The sequence below is a fragment of the Corythoichthys intestinalis genome, chromosome 19 (assembly GCF_030265065.1).
Source record: "Corythoichthys intestinalis isolate RoL2023-P3 chromosome 19, ASM3026506v1, whole genome shotgun sequence".
In the NCBI taxonomy this organism is placed as follows: domain Eukaryota; kingdom Metazoa; phylum Chordata; class Actinopteri; order Syngnathiformes; family Syngnathidae; genus Corythoichthys; species Corythoichthys intestinalis.
The window spans coordinates 19,269,140-19,289,202 of record NC_080413.1 but is presented as its reverse complement, the minus strand read 5'-3'; the positions used below and the strand labels follow the sequence as shown (position 1 = coordinate 19,289,202).

General features: G+C 37.8%; 1 protein-coding gene across 3 annotated transcripts in view; it reads left to right on the top strand.

The window, feature by feature from the left end:
* The first annotated feature begins 471 nt into the window (after positions 1–471).
* afg1lb (AFG1 like ATPase b) overlaps positions 472–20,063 on the top strand; it is a 78,643-nt gene continuing 59,051 nt past the window's right edge. For all 3 annotated transcript variants that reach the window (XM_057823419.1, XM_057823418.1, XM_057823417.1), the window contains exons 1-5: positions 472–617; positions 2,645–2,922; positions 8,935–8,989; positions 12,720–12,821; positions 13,074–13,201. In XM_057823419.1, coding sequence (XP_057679402.1) covers positions 503–617; positions 2,645–2,922; positions 8,935–8,989; positions 12,720–12,821; positions 13,074–13,201 — 678 coding nt within the window. In that variant the 5' untranslated portion in view covers positions 472–502. The remainder of the gene's footprint in view (positions 618–2,644; positions 2,923–8,934; positions 8,990–12,719; positions 12,822–13,073; positions 13,202–20,063) is intronic.

Sequence of the window (20,063 nt, the reverse complement as noted above, 5' to 3'; positions counted from 1 at the left end):
GCGAACCTGAAAACTAATATGTACATTCCGGTAATAACTTTCACAATAAAACACCACGTGAACGCTCAGCGTTGTGTAAAATGATTTTAGAACTGTTTTATAAGACTAGAACAAATTGTTGTTATATTCTAGTTTCATTTTTATTCATTAACTTTAAATAATTCTACATTTCAAATCACACTCTGGCATTTTCACCCTCGTTCACGAGGTTGATGCGTCTTTTATTTTGACAGCTTGAACATGCAAGTTCAACTTCCGATCAGCTGAGTTTCAGCTGACTGCCGCTCGACCTGCAGCCTGGTTTGTTTACAACCTGCCTATTTGTTATAACACAGCCACCGTATGGATGGGATGGTCATTATCAGAAATTCTACTTATAATAATGAACAAAATGACAAGAAACGCTCTGTAAAATAAAGCGAGACTTTGACAACGCGATGCTCGATGTGCGAAATCCTTGTTTTAGATGTGTGTCAATAAAGTTTTTATAAATTGAAGCATCATGGCAGCCTACATGTTTCCCACAGTTGTGCGAAGCTCGTTGTTATTGGAACAATTTAGACATTTTACATCATTAAGAATAACCTGTCGTCAGGTCTTCAGGAACACTGTTAAAGGTATCTTGTCTTGGTCTTTGTGTGCTTGTTTCATATTGCATGGTGATACAATTTGTTGTTTCCTGTTTCACTTAAATTACTAACGAGCATACTGCTTGGTTTTGTTTGTAATTCACTCCAGTTGCTCACGCTGGTTCCGCGTGTAGAGGTGCACGAGTGCACATACTTTGGGTTAAAAAAAAATTAACAATTCCCTGCGTTTGTAACGTATAAAGTGATTGTCTGCCACTGACGGCGATAGACGTCCAATCCCTTTAAGCCAGTGGTTCTTAACCCTGCTAAAGGTGACGAACCCCACAAGTTTCACATGTGGATTCACAGAACCCTTTGGAATTAGATAATAAAGCTTTTTTTTTTTTTTCAAATTCAAAACTAAACTAGCAACCTTATAATTTAGCAAATTGCCGTTCAAAATTCTCATTTTGTCAGCATGTTTTATAAAAAGGTCAAAATTTTAGACTACGCTGCCCATTGGTCTTGTATTCCTTCATCCCAAGTGCGAGTCAACCTTCCTCCGAGCAAACCAGTTCCCCCTCCCATCAGATCGAGGACTAGCAATTAACAGAAATGGATTAAGCCTGTAAATTGGGAGCAAACCAGTCCAAAACTGGATAAGCATTTGCTTCCTCCCGTCTGCCTTTGTCTTTTTCTTCGGTTCTTTCTTCCTTCGGGCAAATCATATCACATTTTGTAATTGTCAATGATTGTCAATGATACCGATGATGATGACAATAAATATATTTCATTCATTCATTTCATTCATTCAAAACCTGGTCTAAAAAGCCACTTTGCCTTGATTTAATCAGTGTACAAATATAGGGCACTGTGTTTCTTAATCTTCACCGAACCCCTAAGACTTACTCATCGAACCTAGGTCAAGAACCAGTGCTTCAAGCTGAGAGGTCTGGCAGTGATGTTCTGTGTTGGCAAAATTGTAGCCATGTTAATGGAGTCAGCAAACAAGCACATGTCAGTACTGGGAAGGGCTTTGACCTTGGTAAGAAATCAAGCATATGCTGGTTTCTGTATCAGCAACGCACAACAGATTCAGCAGCTGCTAAAATAGCATATGCTGATTTCTTCATAAAGTTATGGAAGCCACCAAGAACAATCCAGTTGAAAATATCCTAAGAAATATTCATGTCTGAGCTGCTTATCCTCTCGAGGGTCACGGCGGTGCTGGAGCGAAATCCCAGCTGACTAACATGTGTACACCCTGATTTGGTTGCCAGCCAATCACAGGGCACAAGGAGATGAACACACATACCTAGGGACAATTTAGAGCAGTGGTTCTTAACCTGGGTTTGATCGAACCCCAGGGGTTCGGTGAGTAGGTCTAAGGGGCTCGGCAAAGGTCCCGAAGGGCCCTATTATCGTGCGTTGACTAAATCTAAGCAAAGTGGCGTGTTAGATTAGGTTTTAGATTGGCTTGCGTGCAATTTACAGGCTTTATTCAATTTCTTTCAACTGCTTGTCCTCTATCTGATGGGAGGAGAAAGTGTTTTGCTCAGTGGAAGGTTGACTCGCACTTGGTATGAATAATTATAACGGACTGATGGGTAACGTGGACTCAAAAGTTAGACCTGTTTAAAAACATCCTGTCAAAATGACAAGAAAGCTGAACGGGAATCAGCTTAGTTTAGAGATACAGTATATTGTTGTTGTTGTTGTTGTTTTTTTTATTATTATTTTCTAATTCCGAAGGGTTCCGCGAATGCAAATGTGAAATTTGTGGGGTTATGTACCTTTAGCAAGGTTAAGAACCACTGATTTAGAGTGTTTGATCAGCCTACTATGCATGTTTTTTGGGATGTGGGGGAAACCGGAGTACCCGGAGAAAACCCACGCAGGCACGAGGAGAACATTCAAGGCCGGAGCTCGGGATTGAACCCTTGAGCTCAGAACTGTGAGGCGGACGTGATAGCCACTCTGCCACCGTGCCACCATCTTAACAAATATACCTGAGTTAATTCATAAAATCTGTTATTCGCCTGGGTTAATATTTTCTATTTTTGTGCTTTTCCAAGGTTACACTCGTTCTTCATCCACGTCATCCTCAAAGATATCCAGGGTTGATTCTGGTAACACTGTCACCCAATATGACCACCTGGTTAAATGTGGCTCTATTAGAGAAGATGCTCTTCAGAGGAGTGTTCTCCAGCAGTTGGCTCGCCTACAGAAGACACTCCAAAACTATAGTAATACTTCTTACTTGAGTCTGCCTTCCCTGACAGTGAACCCGAACTATGATGGACTTTCAAAAAGGACAGACTCTTGCATTACAGTTAGTGCATCTGCTCAGAAGGTAAATGAGATATGAACACTTAAAATTCCTTATGTTTCATATTCAGTACAATAGGTTTAGAGTAAAGTTTGTTGTTCGATTGTAAAATCTAAAATATACTTTAAAACCAATATTTGTTGTAATATGCTCTGCGACTATTAACAGGAAAAGAAGCATAGAATATGAATGGATGGGTGTTTGTTTACAGCTTTGTGGTGCTATGACATCTGTTCCCTCATTCAACTACAGAGCCCCTTTTACATTCAACATATGGAGGGACTTTGCATTGTAACATACTGTACTCCAGTTAAATCACCATTTGTGGCCGAGGGGCGCAGGTCAAAGAGAGGGTAGGGGTCTGGGAAGCATTTTAGAGCGGTGTAATGTCGGGGATTGTTGTTGTTGTTTTTAGGTCAGGGGAGATGACTGTCTAGTGTTCCGTGCTGGGATTTTTTGCTGGCACAGACGCACGAGGTTAGTGCAGAGATTTGGGAAGGCAGCCGGGGGCAGAACTCCCGCTGGGTTTGTCCCAGCACCCCTCTCACTCTCTCACCGTCCCCATGCAGTAATGAGAGAGGAGGGGGATCCCCATTATCTGGGCCATTCTTGTCCTTTTTTGCTTTTGATTTGGGACTCTGACAAATACTTTGGTGTGAGGCTATCAACACCACCGCTGCCGCCCCCGCCCCCTCTGTCTATGTGCACCTTATTTCTTACCCCCCTCTCATTCTCTTTCGCTCTCACACACATTGACTGGACAATTACTCCTGTTTGAATCAGGTCATAACACTGTCCGTTTCGGTGTCTTTTCTCCCTTCCGCCATTGTTCTCGCTAACTGACCAAGTCTGTGAGGAGAGTACACTTGACTTCATATTGACCCAATGTGGCGTGGTTTTGCGGATGGTCGACTAACAATGGGCCATTGTCTCCCGAGAGCCACCCACAAGTCAGACCTGTATCATTTGACACTGTAGCTACTGCATATGTTTTGGACGATAGGAGAAGCATTTTTCACAAATTTAGAAATTGACGATGTCCCTCATATGAACTTTTTAACTACATGTGCCGCTCTCGCCGTCATTCGCGGGAGTTGAGATGAGGCCGTGATGCGCTGCTAGACAGTCTTTCTGAGGGGACGGCCTTGTCTTTCTCCACTCTGCCATGGCAAAATGGCCTCTAGCCACAACTCGCTAGTAGCCAAGCACTTTGGGAAGTCAGGGAGAAGTCACAACAGTGTTATGCCGGAGCAGACAGGAACAGCTTGTTCCCGGTCCAGTATTTCAATCCAAGCTTGGCTTGAGTGAATGAGTGAGGTAGTGAGTGAGGGAATAGGAAGAGGATAGGCAACAAGATTATTTTTCATTTAGTTTTCAATCAGCCATTGTCCACATTTACCCAAGTCAAGTGCTTCTTGTGCAGTGGAGTGGTGTCGCCATGAAATAGTCACTGAATTAAAATTGAAGAGGACAAGCATCTCTGTTTAGAACTCATAATGCTGAAGCAATGTTATGTTGCCTGGTTACTGACGGACCGGCCAGCATAGGTTGGGACCTCCAAAGTAAATTTTTTCTAAAAGGAACTTGGTGCAATTTAGGAAAGTGGTGCAGATGTCGTTGTACTGGCTGCTCAAATTGTAAAGTGAAAATAAATGTCTTTAAAATTATACACACTGGTATTTCAGAAAATAGTTTTGCTAACTAAACAGGAGGATTTAAAGTGCCTGAGACAGAATTTAAAAAATGTCTTAAATAGCATTATTATGTGAATTAAAATCATATTTTAAGTAGGGCTGTCAAAATTTTCGCGTTAACGCGCGGTAATTAATTTTTAAAATTAATCACGTTAAAATATTTTACGCAATTTACGCACATGTCCCGCTCTGACAGTATTCTGCCTTTTGGTAAGTTTTACAGCAAGGTTTTTTGTGCTGTCTAACAGCGAACTCTTGTGGTCGCTTTGTGACATGGTTTATTGCTTTCTTGCCAGTTCAATATGGCTGCACGACGTCTCGGGCTGACGCCTACGTTGTAATGTTGTGCTTATATGATCCTTGGACAAGATTTGTCCGTAAGTATGGTTGTTGTAAAGAATGTACATATTATGTTAGTAAGCGAAATGTTATATTTTTTGTATGAGACGCTTTTTGTTTATGTTTAGTGAACCTGTATAGCGTGCTAAGCTAACGTTGTTGCTAAAGCAATGCTTGTGTACTTTTTTTTGTAGTTTCACTACGGTCTAAAGAGGACACTGGTTTGAGGCCATTTTATTAATAAATCAGATGAAAAAGGAAGAATTCTGATTGTTAGGGCGTCGTTCACTAGCTGTCTAGCTTTGGAAAAAGTAGACGCTTCGGAGTGAGGACAGCATAGACAGATTTAAATGACAGTAGAGTGAAATGCCCACTACAGTCCTTATGTACCGTATGTTGAATGTATATATCCATATTGTGTCTTATCTTTCTATTCCAACAAATTATTTTGCAGAATATATATATATAATTTACAGAAAAATATGGCATATTTTATAGATGGTTTGAATTGCGATTAATTACGATTAATTAATTTTTAAGCTGTAATTAACTCAATTAAAAATGTTAATCGTTTGACAGCCCTAATTTTAAGGCGATTGGACTATTTACAACAATTTGGCAAAGTGCAGATGACGAGAAATTAGTCTTTTAATCTGCCGTTTAGCCCCAATTGTCATTATAGCGCTCTAGCGTCCCCTGCTGGATGATGACGTCAGCAGGGTCGCGATTTCAGCTGATTTAGAATTCAGCCCATTGAGGGGGAAGATTCAGAACTAGGAGTGGGAACCTCTTTGTACCTCACGATACGATATGATTTGCGATATAAAGCTAACGATAACGGTGATCTGACAATATAGCGATAGAACGATTTTCAATACATTGGTCAGGAAATCATTCTAGGATATTCTACAAAAAACACTAATAAACAGAAAAACAAGCTTCTGCTGTGAATTGGAATGAGTTTATCACTAGTAGACGCCCAATCCATTTGAACTGGGAGGGTGGCAGCGAATAAACGAATGTTCATTCGCTGCCATCCCTCCCACTTCAAACGGATTGAACGTCTATGGCCGTCAGTGGCAGCCAAGGCCAGGCAATGAGTAAATTTGGGCCATTTAAGGTCATTTACCTGTTGATTTTCAGTTACTTCCTGTTGATTTTGGGGTATTTTATGGGTCACTTGCTGTTTATTTTGCGTTGCAGAACAGGAAGTGACATGGGAATCACCCAAATGAATAGGCAGTGACTCAAACTCAACAGGAAATGACCTGTAAATGCCCTAAAATGAAAAGAAAGTGACCTGTAAATGCCCCGAAAATCGGACAGAATGACTGTGAATGGTCTGGTTTTGAATGAACAAACGTTCCCAGTCTAAATAGATTGGGCGTTGAGCACCGTCAATGCCAGCCTTTTTTTATTTTTTGAGACACCTTTTTAAAACGATATCTCGATTCTTGACAGGAGTGTATCGATAACCTTTTGGGATACAAAGTATCACGATATATCACCATTTCGATATTTTGGCACACCCCTATTCAGAACGAGGAAAATGTGACAAAGAGCAGAAAAATGTTATCTTTGTTTCAATCATTCTAGTCTAATATTTTTACTGGATATTCTTTTATCTAAGTATTTTCCCCTAATTGCTAAATAAATGGTATGGTCATGACAAATAACAGTCTTGTGCTAAATGGAATATGAAATATTAAAAATGTATTTATTCAGTACGACAGGGCAAAATTACTGCATAATGGTAAAAACTGCCGACTTCTTGCACCTCCAAAACGGTATTTTATGCCACCGGAGTTAGTCCGGCTTTTGTCATTTCCCTGCCACGGCTTCGGAGACTGAGGAAAAAGCGTAAATAAAATTGGAGGCGTGACAGCTAGCCGACATGCTAACCCTAACTGTGCGGCTTTTCCAAGTCTCTTTCACGCCTTTTGAAAACGAAAAATCACACAAAACTATCACACACAGCAGCGGGGTTGACTGTCTTCACCGATCGGCCAGCCCCCGGTGGCGAGCAAGTTACGGCTCGTTGTTTTGCTGCGGGCAGACAATGCTCGTCACAGGAGAGAAAGGGAAACACCGAAAATGTCAACAAAACAGGAGGAGTATTATCACCCATAAAATGGAAGCCACTTCCTTATTAAAATGTTTGCCACGATCCCAGTATTTGACATAATATAATTCATGAAATTTACGCACTTCCTTGTCCGTATAATGGTTCCTCTGTTGTGGGACTTGTTTTGGCCATGGCGGTGAACAAGGAACTTTTAGAAATCCAAAAAGCCTCACACCACTCTCCCCTGTGTAGCAACAAAAGCCTGCAGCACATTGGGCTGGTGTGACGCAAGAAATAAACAAATTAATCCGCGAAATCAGTTGAATCCGCAGTCTTTCTGCATGCTAGATAGTAATGGCTTCCACACACATCCAAGCGGTCCATTTCATTCAGGAGCATAAAATACCTCGTGTAATATGAAAATAAACATGCTATTTTGAGTCACAGGCACTTTAAATGCTTTAAAAAAAATCAGAAGTTAATAAAGTGAAGTTAAAAAATATTTTTTTTCTTATTGTGATTTTCTTGTACACTTAATTTATAACGTCTTAATCAGATTATTTTTCTTAAATCTAGTGAAATAAATTTCTCCATCTTGTTTGAGTGTTAAAGACTAGTTAGACAGCTAGATTATTCCACTTACTTTAAGTAAATATTACTATTTGTTTCTATTAAGCCCATACATTTAAAAGTTCGTAATTTTTCACCTAAATCAAGAAAAATTTGCTTTTAAATAATGTTTTGAACAAGATATGTTCTTGAATTAAGAAAATATGACATTTCAGAGCTTTTTTTTAACATTAAATGAGTCTGTTAAGCTTATTTCCAGCAAGGTATTTTTCTAAGAAATCTAAGTGAATAAAATTTACATGAAGCACTGGCAGATAATTGCCCTTATTTCTAGTAGAATTACACTGAAACAAGCGAATTTAACTACTTTTAAGGAGGTGCGTTTTTGCAATGTACTCAAGGCAGATAATGAGGTAAAGTAAAATACCCCAAGACAAGATGCAAAATGGAATCATTTTAGGGCATAAGCATAGCAAGTGCATCACTAGAACTAAAACAATAAACATTTTAACGCTATATTTTCTCATTGGGTTAAATGTAGTTTTCAATCTGTATGCAATTATCTTCCAATATGTTGATTGTATTTAAAATATTCAGAATTCACTTTACATAGTTTTCGAATGATTTCTGTTTAAAAAAAAATGGCTGTCACTATTCAAAGGTCAACATTGACAGGGAGCCACTCTAATTGTGCTATTGCATCTTATAATATCCAATTTGTTTATCCACAGTATGAGTTCACTTCATGTGTAGACTGATGACACTTGCATTTAAATAGCTCGGACCTTCTTTCTTCATATTTGGCTTTACTCAGTATGCGCAGCTTGGTCTCATAGAAGCCGATCTTTTTTTCTTTTTTTTGAAGCCGGGACCTTTTGATGATAGGAGGCAGGCAGCACAATGACTTCCAGCAGCACCTCAATGCAACAGTACCGTATCACAATTAGCAGCGCTAAACAGGCTGCACACAGACAAGTCCAGTCCATCTCGTATGGAGCCTCATTCAGTCCTCTCCGTTTTGTTTGACAAATCCCCCCATTGTTCCTCTGATGATGCTTTTCTTTCGTGGGAACCCTGGCTTGTCTTGTTGATTAGATCCCCTTTGTCTTCCTCCCCTGCAGTGGGCTAGTCTGGAGAATGTGAAACCTCAAACTGTAGTGGTGGCTTAATGCCTCACAATACTTTGTTTATGAATCAGCGCTTCGGGCTTTATACAGTGACGGATATAACAAAGTTTACGTATGGGTTGGAAGCTATACCCCCCATGTGTTTTTATTAATGAGTTCATGCATGCAGGTCTTGAGGATATCAATATTGTTAAAGCAACTTTTAGGCTTTTACTTATTTTGACTTTTCCCTCACATATAGGAAGAAGATGCTCTCCCTCCCCCACCGAAAGGCTTCTATATATATGGAGATGTTGGTAAAAATACATACATAACCATTTTTTGGGTAGTTTTGTAATATGCAAATACTTGTTGTCAAATGAAATACTCATCCCTGAAACACCTGTTGGTATGATGCAATTTTAAATGAATGAAAATTAAAACAACAATGGTAAACACAACAAGTAGTAAGTAATAAAATTGAATACATCACTGACAAAACAGTAGTGGCGTACGTCATTTAATGCAGTCCAAACCTTTCCTGGATTTACCCCCCCCCCCCCCCCCCCAAAAAAAAATGTAGTAACATAATACTGTACATCAACTAATGATAAAGAATTTAATAGAAAATAAATTCAGAGATCCGTTCTTTAAGAAACTATGTGCCTAGATCAGGGGTCAGCAACACGTCGCTCTGGGGCCGCATGAGGCTCTTTAGCGCTACCCTAGTGCCTCTCTGGAGCTTTTTCAAAAATGTTTGAAAATGGAAAAAGATGGAAGAGGGTAATATATTTTTTGTTTTAATATGGTTTCTGTAGAAGGACAAACATGACACAAACATCCTTCTAATTAATGAATATTGTAATGAAGTTAAAACTTGAAGCGGCATCGTACAACAGAGAAGTCATGTGGTGCGAGGATGCAAATAAACATTTAATCATGGAGGTTCATTGTGTATTTGTATAGAGCTGCAGCTATTGATTATTTTTAGTAACCGATTATCAATAAGTTCAAGTAATCGGATTGGGAACATTTAATGCGTTGCAGAATCAGTTTTAGGAGATGTAAAAAAAAAAAAAAAAAAGGCTTGCTAAGATTGCTCTTTCAAAAGAGCATTAAATGCGAATATAAAATAAAATTCCTGAGTTTTTTTTCAAACTATGCAGAATTGCTCTATAATTTCACAAAAGCAATGAATGCATTTCAAAATAATTTAAAATACCTGAGCCTCAAACAGTCCAAAAAAAAAAAGAGGATCGAAGTACAATAAGAGAACAATTGGCTAACTTGCGTAGCAAAAGTCCGCTAGCTTAAATGCTATAAAATGCAATACTCTCAACAAATCGTTCAAACACATATTCCAACAAAAAACTGCTAAATATACTTCTAAACTAAATAACGAATGCATAAACAAACATATTAGCTCAAACATAAACTTACAACCTGATGTTGGTCTTAACAAGGAGCAGCAGGATCCAGCCATGTAGATAAGTTTTGTCACATTGACTGTTGCCACTAGCGGGCAGTGTATCCACCCAAATCAATAAAACTAAATGCATTCACTTTCAAAACAAACCTTTACAACGCCACTCTAAACGAATCCTCGAAGCAACAAAATTTGATTTGAAGCTATTTTCTAATCAAATTACTCAAGTTAATCGATTAATCATTGCAGCGCTATATTTGTAGCCAGCTTAGTATTTTTGATAGTAGGCTAATTTAGATACATACAGCATGTGTAGCCTTCATTATAAGGCATTTGTTTTTTGTTCTTTTGGTCCAGTATGGCTCTCTCAACATTTTGGGTTGCCGACCCCTGGCCTAAATGACGAAGAGTAAATTAAGCATAAACAGCTTGGTATATAGAGAGCACTAGAATCAGAATCAGCCTTACAGGATTGGCTAAGTATGTTTGAAAAAAACTTGAAATTAGTCTCCAGTAGAATGAGTCACTATAGTGGCATAACGACTTATAGAGTAACAGTCTGCTATGGTACAGTAATTCTGATCATTAACAGAATTATGTAAATGATGCAGAAGCAACAAGTAGTAAAATTGAATACTTCACCGACAAAACAATAGAATAAGTGTCTGGATTTTATTAGCAAATTTAAATTGCAATATTTGAACATAAATTATATCAACATACACAATCAATACAAACTTGTTAATAATCTCTTAACTATCCAAGAACGCAAAATATAAACATTTGTCTTAAGACCACTCAACATTGTCTGTCCAAATAAATAAATTAAATATAACTGAAAGAATGTCTTAGTCAGGGTATAACAAAAATAAAAATGGAGCCTTCCTTCAGGTAAAACACTACTGCTCTTGTCCACAAGCATAGCTAAACTCAACAAAAAATGAAAACTATTTACCTCTATTATGATTAATGTATGATTATCTGAAAAAATGTCTGCATTGGCTGCAAATAAAAACATTTTCAAATAAATAATGTGGAAAATAAATACATTTTAAATGAATGCAGTTCATCAGCCAATCAAACGTGCGTTTGAGGGGGGGAAAATGGAGGGCACATTCAGCAGATGAGAAGGGGTAAATGTGAGTCTGAACCAGTGTTGTTTTCGTCAACGATGACTATAATGAAAATATTTCGTCGACGAACAATTTTTTTCTGACGATGACGAGACGATAACAAGCTAAAAATGTGTCTCGGGAAACTAAAATATAACAACAGGAATGCCAGTTTTCGTCTGTCCAGACGAGAACGAGACGAAAATGCACAATAGTTTCCGTCACATTTTCACAATTGAATGTGTGACATTTTATGTGCAGTTAGCTGCATCGTAGCAGTGTCTGGTTGTGTCAGTCATGTGACGTGCTGCACCCACCCAACTCACCCACTAGTGTCCTCTCCAATCTCCCCATTGCTTGTTTGGAGACACACACGGTACGATGTGTCTTCTTATCTTGCCAAGAGAGAATATGCAATGTTGCTTTAGCCTTTAAAGGTCTGTGCTGAGGGATATTCACACACTAAATGTAACTCCTAGCGTTAGCATAGCACTCACATCAGGCTATTGCTAAAGGGGGGGCGTCCTTTTAAACTCTTGGACAACTTTTATACGTACAGTTATGGCGTCCAAGTGGGTTTAACAAATTTAAAATAATGTACTGTTTTGCTGCTGAGTGTGTATTATCACGTGATAGATTTGTAGATGCTACAAAATGTGCTCGTCTGTCTTTATTTATTTTGGGAGTGCAACTTTCGAATTTTGCAGATGAAAACATTGAGTATACGTAGACTAAAACGAGATGAAATAAGTCTGAGATTTCGTCAACAAAAACTAAGAAGAATAACACATTTTGAAATGAATAAAATATGACTAAGACTAATAAGTATTGTCATCCAAAAGACTAAGGCGAAAATTTAAAGGGCTGCCAAAAACAACACTGGTCTGAAGAAAATAAAAATAAAATAAATAAATAAAAAATAATTCACTTTATAATGGTAGGGTCAATTCTATCCTTATAAAATATGGGGAGACAATCTAAATGTCTTGATATAACTGAACTCATTGTATAATGCAAATAAGGTTGCTTTAAAGTGGGGACAATTTGAGCATCCTGAAAAGTTGGTAGTGTTAGGTCCCTACCGTCCCTATGTAAACCTATGCCTTTGCCCAAAAAAGTAGTGACATAATACTGTACATCAACTAATCATAAAGAATTTAATATAAAATAAATTCAGCGATCCATTTTCTACGAAACTATGTGCCTGATTGATGAAGAATAAATTAAGCAGAAACAGCTTGACATAGTGTGAGCACTAGAATCAGAATCAGCTTTACAGGATTGGCTAAGTATGTGAAAATACTTTTTAAATCGGTCTCATGTAGGATACCTCACTACGGTGGCAAAACAAGTTATACTGTAACAGAGTGCTATGGTAGATTAATTTTTATCATTAACAGAATTATGTAAATGATGCAGTGTCATGACTGGGAAATAATATCTGTGTGTACAATTTACTGGTAGAAAACCAATGCAAGTATCATTTTTCCGCATGTTTCTTCTAATCAGGCACAGGGAAAACCATGCTCATGGATATGTTTTACAGCGGGGTGCAAAACAGCCATAAAAAGAGGGTCCACTTCAACGGCTTCATGCTGGACATCCACAAAAGTTAGTGTTCTCCTCCCATTGCAACACTACAAGCCAAGCTTTCACTAACGTTAAATGAAAATTTTCCAACGCCATCCAACTCCTCATATACTATACTTATCTCAGTTGTGTTTTCATATTGTCATATACGCTTTGCTTTTAATTGTCTGCCATTATGTTCGCGCAGGTAAAATTACTGCTTCACACGACATTGTTACTCAGCGCAGGTGTGCTTTTTAAGACGTGTCTGACATTTTGCGCGCCACTTTAAAGGGATCCATCGGAGGAAACAAAGCCTGCCAAAAAGAAAGCTGGGTAACATGTTCACCTACGACCCCATATCGCCGGTTGCCGTGGAGATCGCCCGTGAAACCTGCCTCTTGTGTTTTGATGAGTTTCAGGTGAGTGACTGTTTTACTGAGACAGAGTTAAGTCTTTTCTCACACTCTTCTGCATACATTTTCACAATTAGTACTCACTTGGTAACTTAATGGCAATGTTGTTTAATGTTATTTGTGGTGGTAGAATGTCAGAATTCCTTAAAATTATTTAAACTTGCTTGAAAGAAATGAAGTGGAAATTTGTGTCTTACAAGTGTGCTTTAAATTCTTCTAAATTCTGTGTCCCCGCATGAATACAGTCCCTCAGTCTCAGTCTGAGCGACTCAGTCAGCCTGAGTAAATGCATTCATCAAATCAATGAATGGATGTGCCTGAATTTTCTTTAGCTAAAATGTCGAGAAGACAGAAGTGATCATTTTTGGGCCGAAAAAGGAAAGGTCAAAGATAAGCACGCACCCTGGCACAATGTCACTCACAGCTACAAATCAAGTAAAAAATCTTGGCGTTATTATTAACTCAGACCTAAAACTTGATGGCCATCTAAAGTTTGTCACTAAATCTGCTTATTACCACCTAAAAAAATAGCCAGAATTAAGGGGTTTTTGACTAAAGACGAAGACATGGAAAAACATTTTCATTTTCAGTAGATTGAACTATTGCAACTGTATGTTTACAGATCTTAATTAAAAAAATCAGTCAGGAAGCGGCACCTAGTACAGAATGCTGCTGCCAGAGTCCTTATAAATACAAAGAAACTGGACCACATTACACTGGTTTTGAAATCGTTACATTGGCCTTCAGTGAGTCGAAGGATAGACTATAAAATACTACTGCTCGTCTAGAAAACACTTAATGGCCTTGGACCAAAATACATGGTTGATTTGTTGGATCCCTATGAAGCATCTAGACCCCTAAGGTTGTCTGGAACAGGTCTCCTGTATGTTCCAACAACAAGAACCAAGCAGGGGTAGGCAGCATTTAGTTATGCTCCTCACCTCTGGAACAAGTTACCTCAAGGTCTGAAGTTTTCTCAAACTCTTAGCTCCTTTAAATCAGGTCTAGAAATGCTTTTGTTTATCACAGCATATTCATAACTGTCAATAGATTTCAAATTTGCTTTTAATTCACTTTGTTTTATTTCCATTTCTGATTTCAATTATTAGTTTTTTTTTTTTTTTATTCTATTCACGATTTAATGTGATTTTGATGTATAATTTTATATCCTTTTTCAATTGTCTTTGTCTTAACTTTATTTTGATTTAATGTGATTTTTACAAATCATTTTATCTTCATGTGATGCAAAGCACTTTGAATTGCCTTGTGTTGAATTGTGCTATACAAATACATTTGCTTTGCCTTGCCTAATTGCACATCGTTGCATATAAAGAAGCAGTTTGTAGCATAAAAACAAGCATACATAAATTTGGCCTGTGTGCTATTATATATAAGAACAATTGCAAAAGTAAATCATTTGAAGGCTAAACAGAATTCTCAAAATACTTGAACTACATACTTTTATTTTCTTAAAATACCACCTCTAGTTTGAGTTCAGAGGAAAAAAAAAATGTATTGAATTTTATAAGTATAATTATGAACTTCATTTTTTTGTTTGAAAAGAAGGTATAAATTGAGTTTTGGTGTCCACGCACCTCTGTATACAATTGTAGGTACAGCCACAAAAACAAGACTGGGGACACCTAGTGGTCTTATTTAATACAACATTTAATCATGAGATTTCAAGTCGTGAAAGTCACATCTTTAAACATGAAATTATGCAAAGCAGAACTTAAATTCCCTATATGATCACACAAGTGACCTAAATGAGTTGATTTCTTCCATTTTGGAGCAAAACCTAAATTAATTGAAGTCATTTGTCCTGCAGCAAATATCATCATTCCACTCTCTGGAGTAAGAGTAAAATTATCACTATTTTCTGGGGCTTTCCATACAGCTTGAGTGTCAAACTTTTTTTTTTTTTTTTTTGCCGTGGGCCACATTGTGGTAATAGTTTCCCTCAGAATTTAAAAAGTGAAACCTAAGAGTGAATCCACCTAAATGTACTACTAAAGCAAGTAGTAATGGGACACAGAAACGGGACAGATGCTATAGAAAATAGATTTTAGAATTTCTTTTTGGGAAAATTCAACTTCAGTCATTTTTTCTTCTTTTACGGGAATAAAAAATGTTTATTTATTTAATTTATTTCAAAGTGCAACAATAACAAATTGAACTGTGTTAAATAGGCTCCTTTCGAAATGCTGTTTAAATACAAACGAACATTATGGCCAGAAGTAGTGCTGCCATGATTAATCGATTAACTGGAGTAATTCGATTAGGAAAAAAGCTTCGAATCCAATTTTGCTGCTTCGAGTGTTCGTTTAATTAGAGTAGCGTTGTAATGGTTTGTTTTAAAAGTGTTTGCATTTAGCCTTATTGATTTGGGTGGATACACTGCCATCTAGTAGCAACAGTGAATATGACATAACACATTTAACATGGGTGAATCCAGCTGCTCCCTGTTAAGACCAAGTTAAGGTAAGTTTTTGAGCTAGTATGTTTTTTTTTTTATGCATTCGTAATTTAGTTTATCGGTATATTTAGCCGTTTTTTTTTTTTTTTGGGCGGGGGCGTTTGATTTTTTTTTTTTTTTTTTTTGTAATGATTTGTTTAAAAAAAAACCTTAGCACTTAAACCATTTAAGCTAGTGGACTTTTGCTGTGCAAGTTAGCCAATTGTTCTTTATTTGTACTTAGATACTCATTTATTTATTTTTTGTATACCATTTGTCGCTAAGCTCAGGTATTTTATTTTTAAATCAAAGTGCAATACAACGTAGTTTGAAGAAACACTCGGGAATTTTATTTTGTATTCACATTTAATGCTCTTTTGAAAGTGCAATCCTAAAAAGCCTAAAATTCTCAAATCTCCTAAAATTGAAAATTCCCAATCCGATTACTCGATTATTCGAACTAACAAGTTGATAAATTAATCGACTATTAAAATAATCGACAGCTACAGCCCTAGCCAGAAGTCAAGTTGAACTGTTTGTGTGAAGCACTTACACTTCTTGTACCTATACTGTATGTTACATAACATCATTTTTATTGTAATTTTTTTTTTTTTAACCAAAGTCAAGTCAGCAGTGAGGCTAATTATGCTTTAAAAACAGTAATTATTATTCTTTTTGTTGCTTCTGCTACATTTTAGCTAGAAGTTACGCTGTTTTTTCCCCCAAGTTTACAGACTATATCATGAGGCAGTTCTGTTTCTTGTCCCTCATCTAATACGTTCTGTGAAGTCTTGTAATCTCAGCATCATTTTACAGTGAACAATTACCCTTTCATTTGTTATCATTGTTTTTATAGCTCATATTGTACAGAAGTCAAGGGAAAACAGTGGCAAGCTTTCATGTGCCACTTAAAAAGACACTGGCCTTGAATTTGACACCCGTCCCTTATAGGATGAGTGAACCTCAATTACCAAGCCGAGCAGCACAATGCCCATATTTCTCTGATATCATTACCATTAAAGGCCGCAGGTCAGAGGTGACAGTAGGTGCGGTTGCGTTCTCTAATCACTGCACGTGCGACGATCAAGAGCTTCGTTGGCTTTCATGCGCTCCCTTCTTTCACGTTTTTAAGCTGTGCCGCTGTTTGTGCCCGCTGCTCATTGATTTGTTTTTGTTTTCACCCGTCGCCATGCAGCTTGGCTTGAATGGGGAGAGGGGAAACAAGCAGACGTGCGCATTGTTTGTGATGCATAAACAAGAGGTTTCAAGGTTGGGGAGCGTCAGTGGTGGCGTAGACAGAAGTGAAAGGGGGAAGTTTCATGGAGGGGGGTTATATACCAATCAGCATCCTCCTCCACTCAGCCATGCAAATGAGGCTCTGGGTATCAGTCGCACTCTCCTGCTTCTTTAAGTGAGTGGAGCTAGAAAGCGACTGGCGGCAGCAGCGGCGGGTCAGATGGATCTTATCCTCTTAAATGCTAATGACATTTCTCCATTCTCTTCATTAGCGCTGTGCCATTATCAGTAATTTGTAGCCCCCTGCTCCCCTCCCTTCTTTCTGCAGCTCCCCTAATGAATACTGGCCATTGAGACATCCGAGACAGGAAAGGGAAGAAGAGGAGTGTGAAGAAAATGATTGTGCATCATTGTCTCAGGGCCTCGGTCACTGCGCAGCACAGCTTTAGAAATTGCTCGTCGGTTGTGTACATAAAGAGGTATAACATCAAAAGAGTTTTAATGTGGCACCCGTGTGCCTGACTATAACCGCACGGCCGCTTGAGTAATTGGATGCTCATTTAAATATCGGTATTGGCCAACGGAGATTGCGCCATTATTTTTTTTTTTTGTCTTCCACAAGTGCGACATCGGGCCCCTCCACTTTTCTCATTCTCTGGGTATCCATTCTCTTCCCCTCGAGTCATTCAGCAATCAATATTGCCCCCTCGTACTATACCCGTGTTGAGGGCGCATGAATAAACAAATCCAGGTTGTATAAAAGGTCATTTTTAAATGAGTCTTTTCAAATGAAAATAAAATCCTGCGGTCGGAGAAAACGTATCGAGCCTTGGCTTTCTGTTGATTCTCATTATGAGGGGCACACAATCACACGCACTAATTTGATGGCCCCGGGCACCTCTCCTTTGCCAAATCAAGGCTTTAACACGCATGTTAATCAAGTATTGGCAAGGGAAGTGGGGTTATTACACAAAATGCAGAAGACTCTCCAGGTTATGAAAGGGGACATATGCTGTGGTCAAGGCCACTACAAGTGCATGTCAAAGAGAGGAGAGTGGGGAGGGTGGGACTATTGAAAACTGACTGCAGAGATTGTTTGATTTCAAAACTTGACTTCAATTGCAAACTTTTCTCTGTGGAGCTGTGACTTTGAGTTGTTGTAATCAATGGTTGTGGATTAATTAATCTTCAAACTTGTTTTTTTTCTTCTTTGTTTTAAAGTGATTAGGATTAAAGTAGATTGCAGAAATCTTTTTGAGCATTCACCTGAATGCTGTGAGTTTTCAATATTGGCCAAAAATCATCCAATTTTGATATTGATAGAATTTGTATTTCTCCTGAACTTAGTGTTACTGAAAATAAATGTAGAAGTTTATCCTGGAAACTGATTTAAAATAAATAAATTAAAAATAAAACTTTTTTTTTCATACAGTCATATACTGTTAAAAAAAAGGTCACTAGCTTTTTCAAATTTTGATATAAAACTGTAAATAGGACTTCAGTTTAAGTAGTTTGAAACAAACATTTGAGGTAAATTGCACTTCTGCTTAAATAAGTTATTGTGGATGTACAGAAAGCAAAATTCTTGGCCGAAACCAAATGTAAGAAACACTTGGCCGAAAGGCAGAAAAATATACATATACAATGTACAGTATATAATTCATTTTTTATTTCTTTTTAAACTAATCAGCCTATTTTTCGGACTATAAGTCGCACCTGAGTAAGTCGCACCAGCCATAAAATGCCCAATAAAGAGGAAAAAAACATATATAAGTCGCACCGGCATATAAGTCGCATTTTTGGGGGAAATTTACTTGATAAAATCCAGCACATAGAACAGATGTTTCATCTTGAAAGGCAATTTAAAATAAAAATACAATACTGTATAGAACAACATGCTGAATAAGTGTACAGTATGATAATGTTACATGATGTAAGAACAACAAAATGGAAGCGTGGCCGGTATGTTAACATAACATAGCTATTAAGAATTATTCAGATAACTATAGCGTAAAGAACATGCTAACAAGTTTACCAAACCATCAGTGTCACTCCAAAACACCAAAATAACATGTGAAATGATATAATAATGTGGTAATAATTTCACACATAAGTCGCTCCTGAGTATAAGTCGCACCCCCAGCCAAACTATGAAAAAAAACTACGACTTATAGTCCGAAAAAATACTGTAATTTAATTATTTTCCAATTATTCCCCCTTACAGCATTGGTTCTACAACTCCAGAGGCTCGAGAAATTAAGTTTGAAAGGTGCCGATTTCTAAACCCCATGGGAGGGTGCGTTCCTGGCGGCAGTGAGCGTTTTGTGGCAAACTTTAAACGCGTCCAGAGTAGACATGTGCCGATTACTGGTTCCAAGGTATACCGTGGTAAGAAAACGTGAAGGTTTCAAAACCGCAAAAAATTTCTGTCATACCGTCCCTAAGGTATTGGCGATGTTTTTATGTCATAAAAATGCATGGAAAAATCCCTCGCTTGCAGCTTCAAGGCTCAACCTACCCCATTGGTTGTTTCTCAGTGTCAGTGATTCAGCTGTACTACACGATGGCTGGAGGAGGTGAAACACCAAACTTTTCCCCCATCGAATAAAACAAAATCGCTGGTATGGGAATACTTCGGCTACAGAAAAGTTACAGATGGCCGGGGTTTATAGGAGGGCCAACCAACATGTAAAACATGTTTGTGGAGGGTGGGTGCCAAGGAGGCAATACGTCCAACATGATTTTGCATTTGTACAAAATTAAAGGTTAGTAAACACTGTTATGAATGTTTCCCACCAGCTACGAGAGTAAACTCCAGAATGTTTAGTGTGTCTAGCGGTGGTAAACGTGCAGTGTTTTGAGAGTGTATAATGTAAACATGATACAAGTCATTCACATGTGCTTTTTATGGAAAATAATTATTTTTGTTCTGATGGTAATAATGTTGAGCTGTGGTTGTGGGTTTAGGATCACCTAAAGACTGCATTTGTTCTAATTTCATTTAGAGTATTTAGTTAGTTTTTTATTTATTTAATTATTTATTTAACTCAACTTTATACTTATGTTCCAATTAGCTAAAATGTTTTGAAAAATAACAATCCTGTTCAATGTACCGTGAAACCGTGATACTTTGGTATAAGTTTTTCTCACCATCGGAATATCATACCTGCACATGCA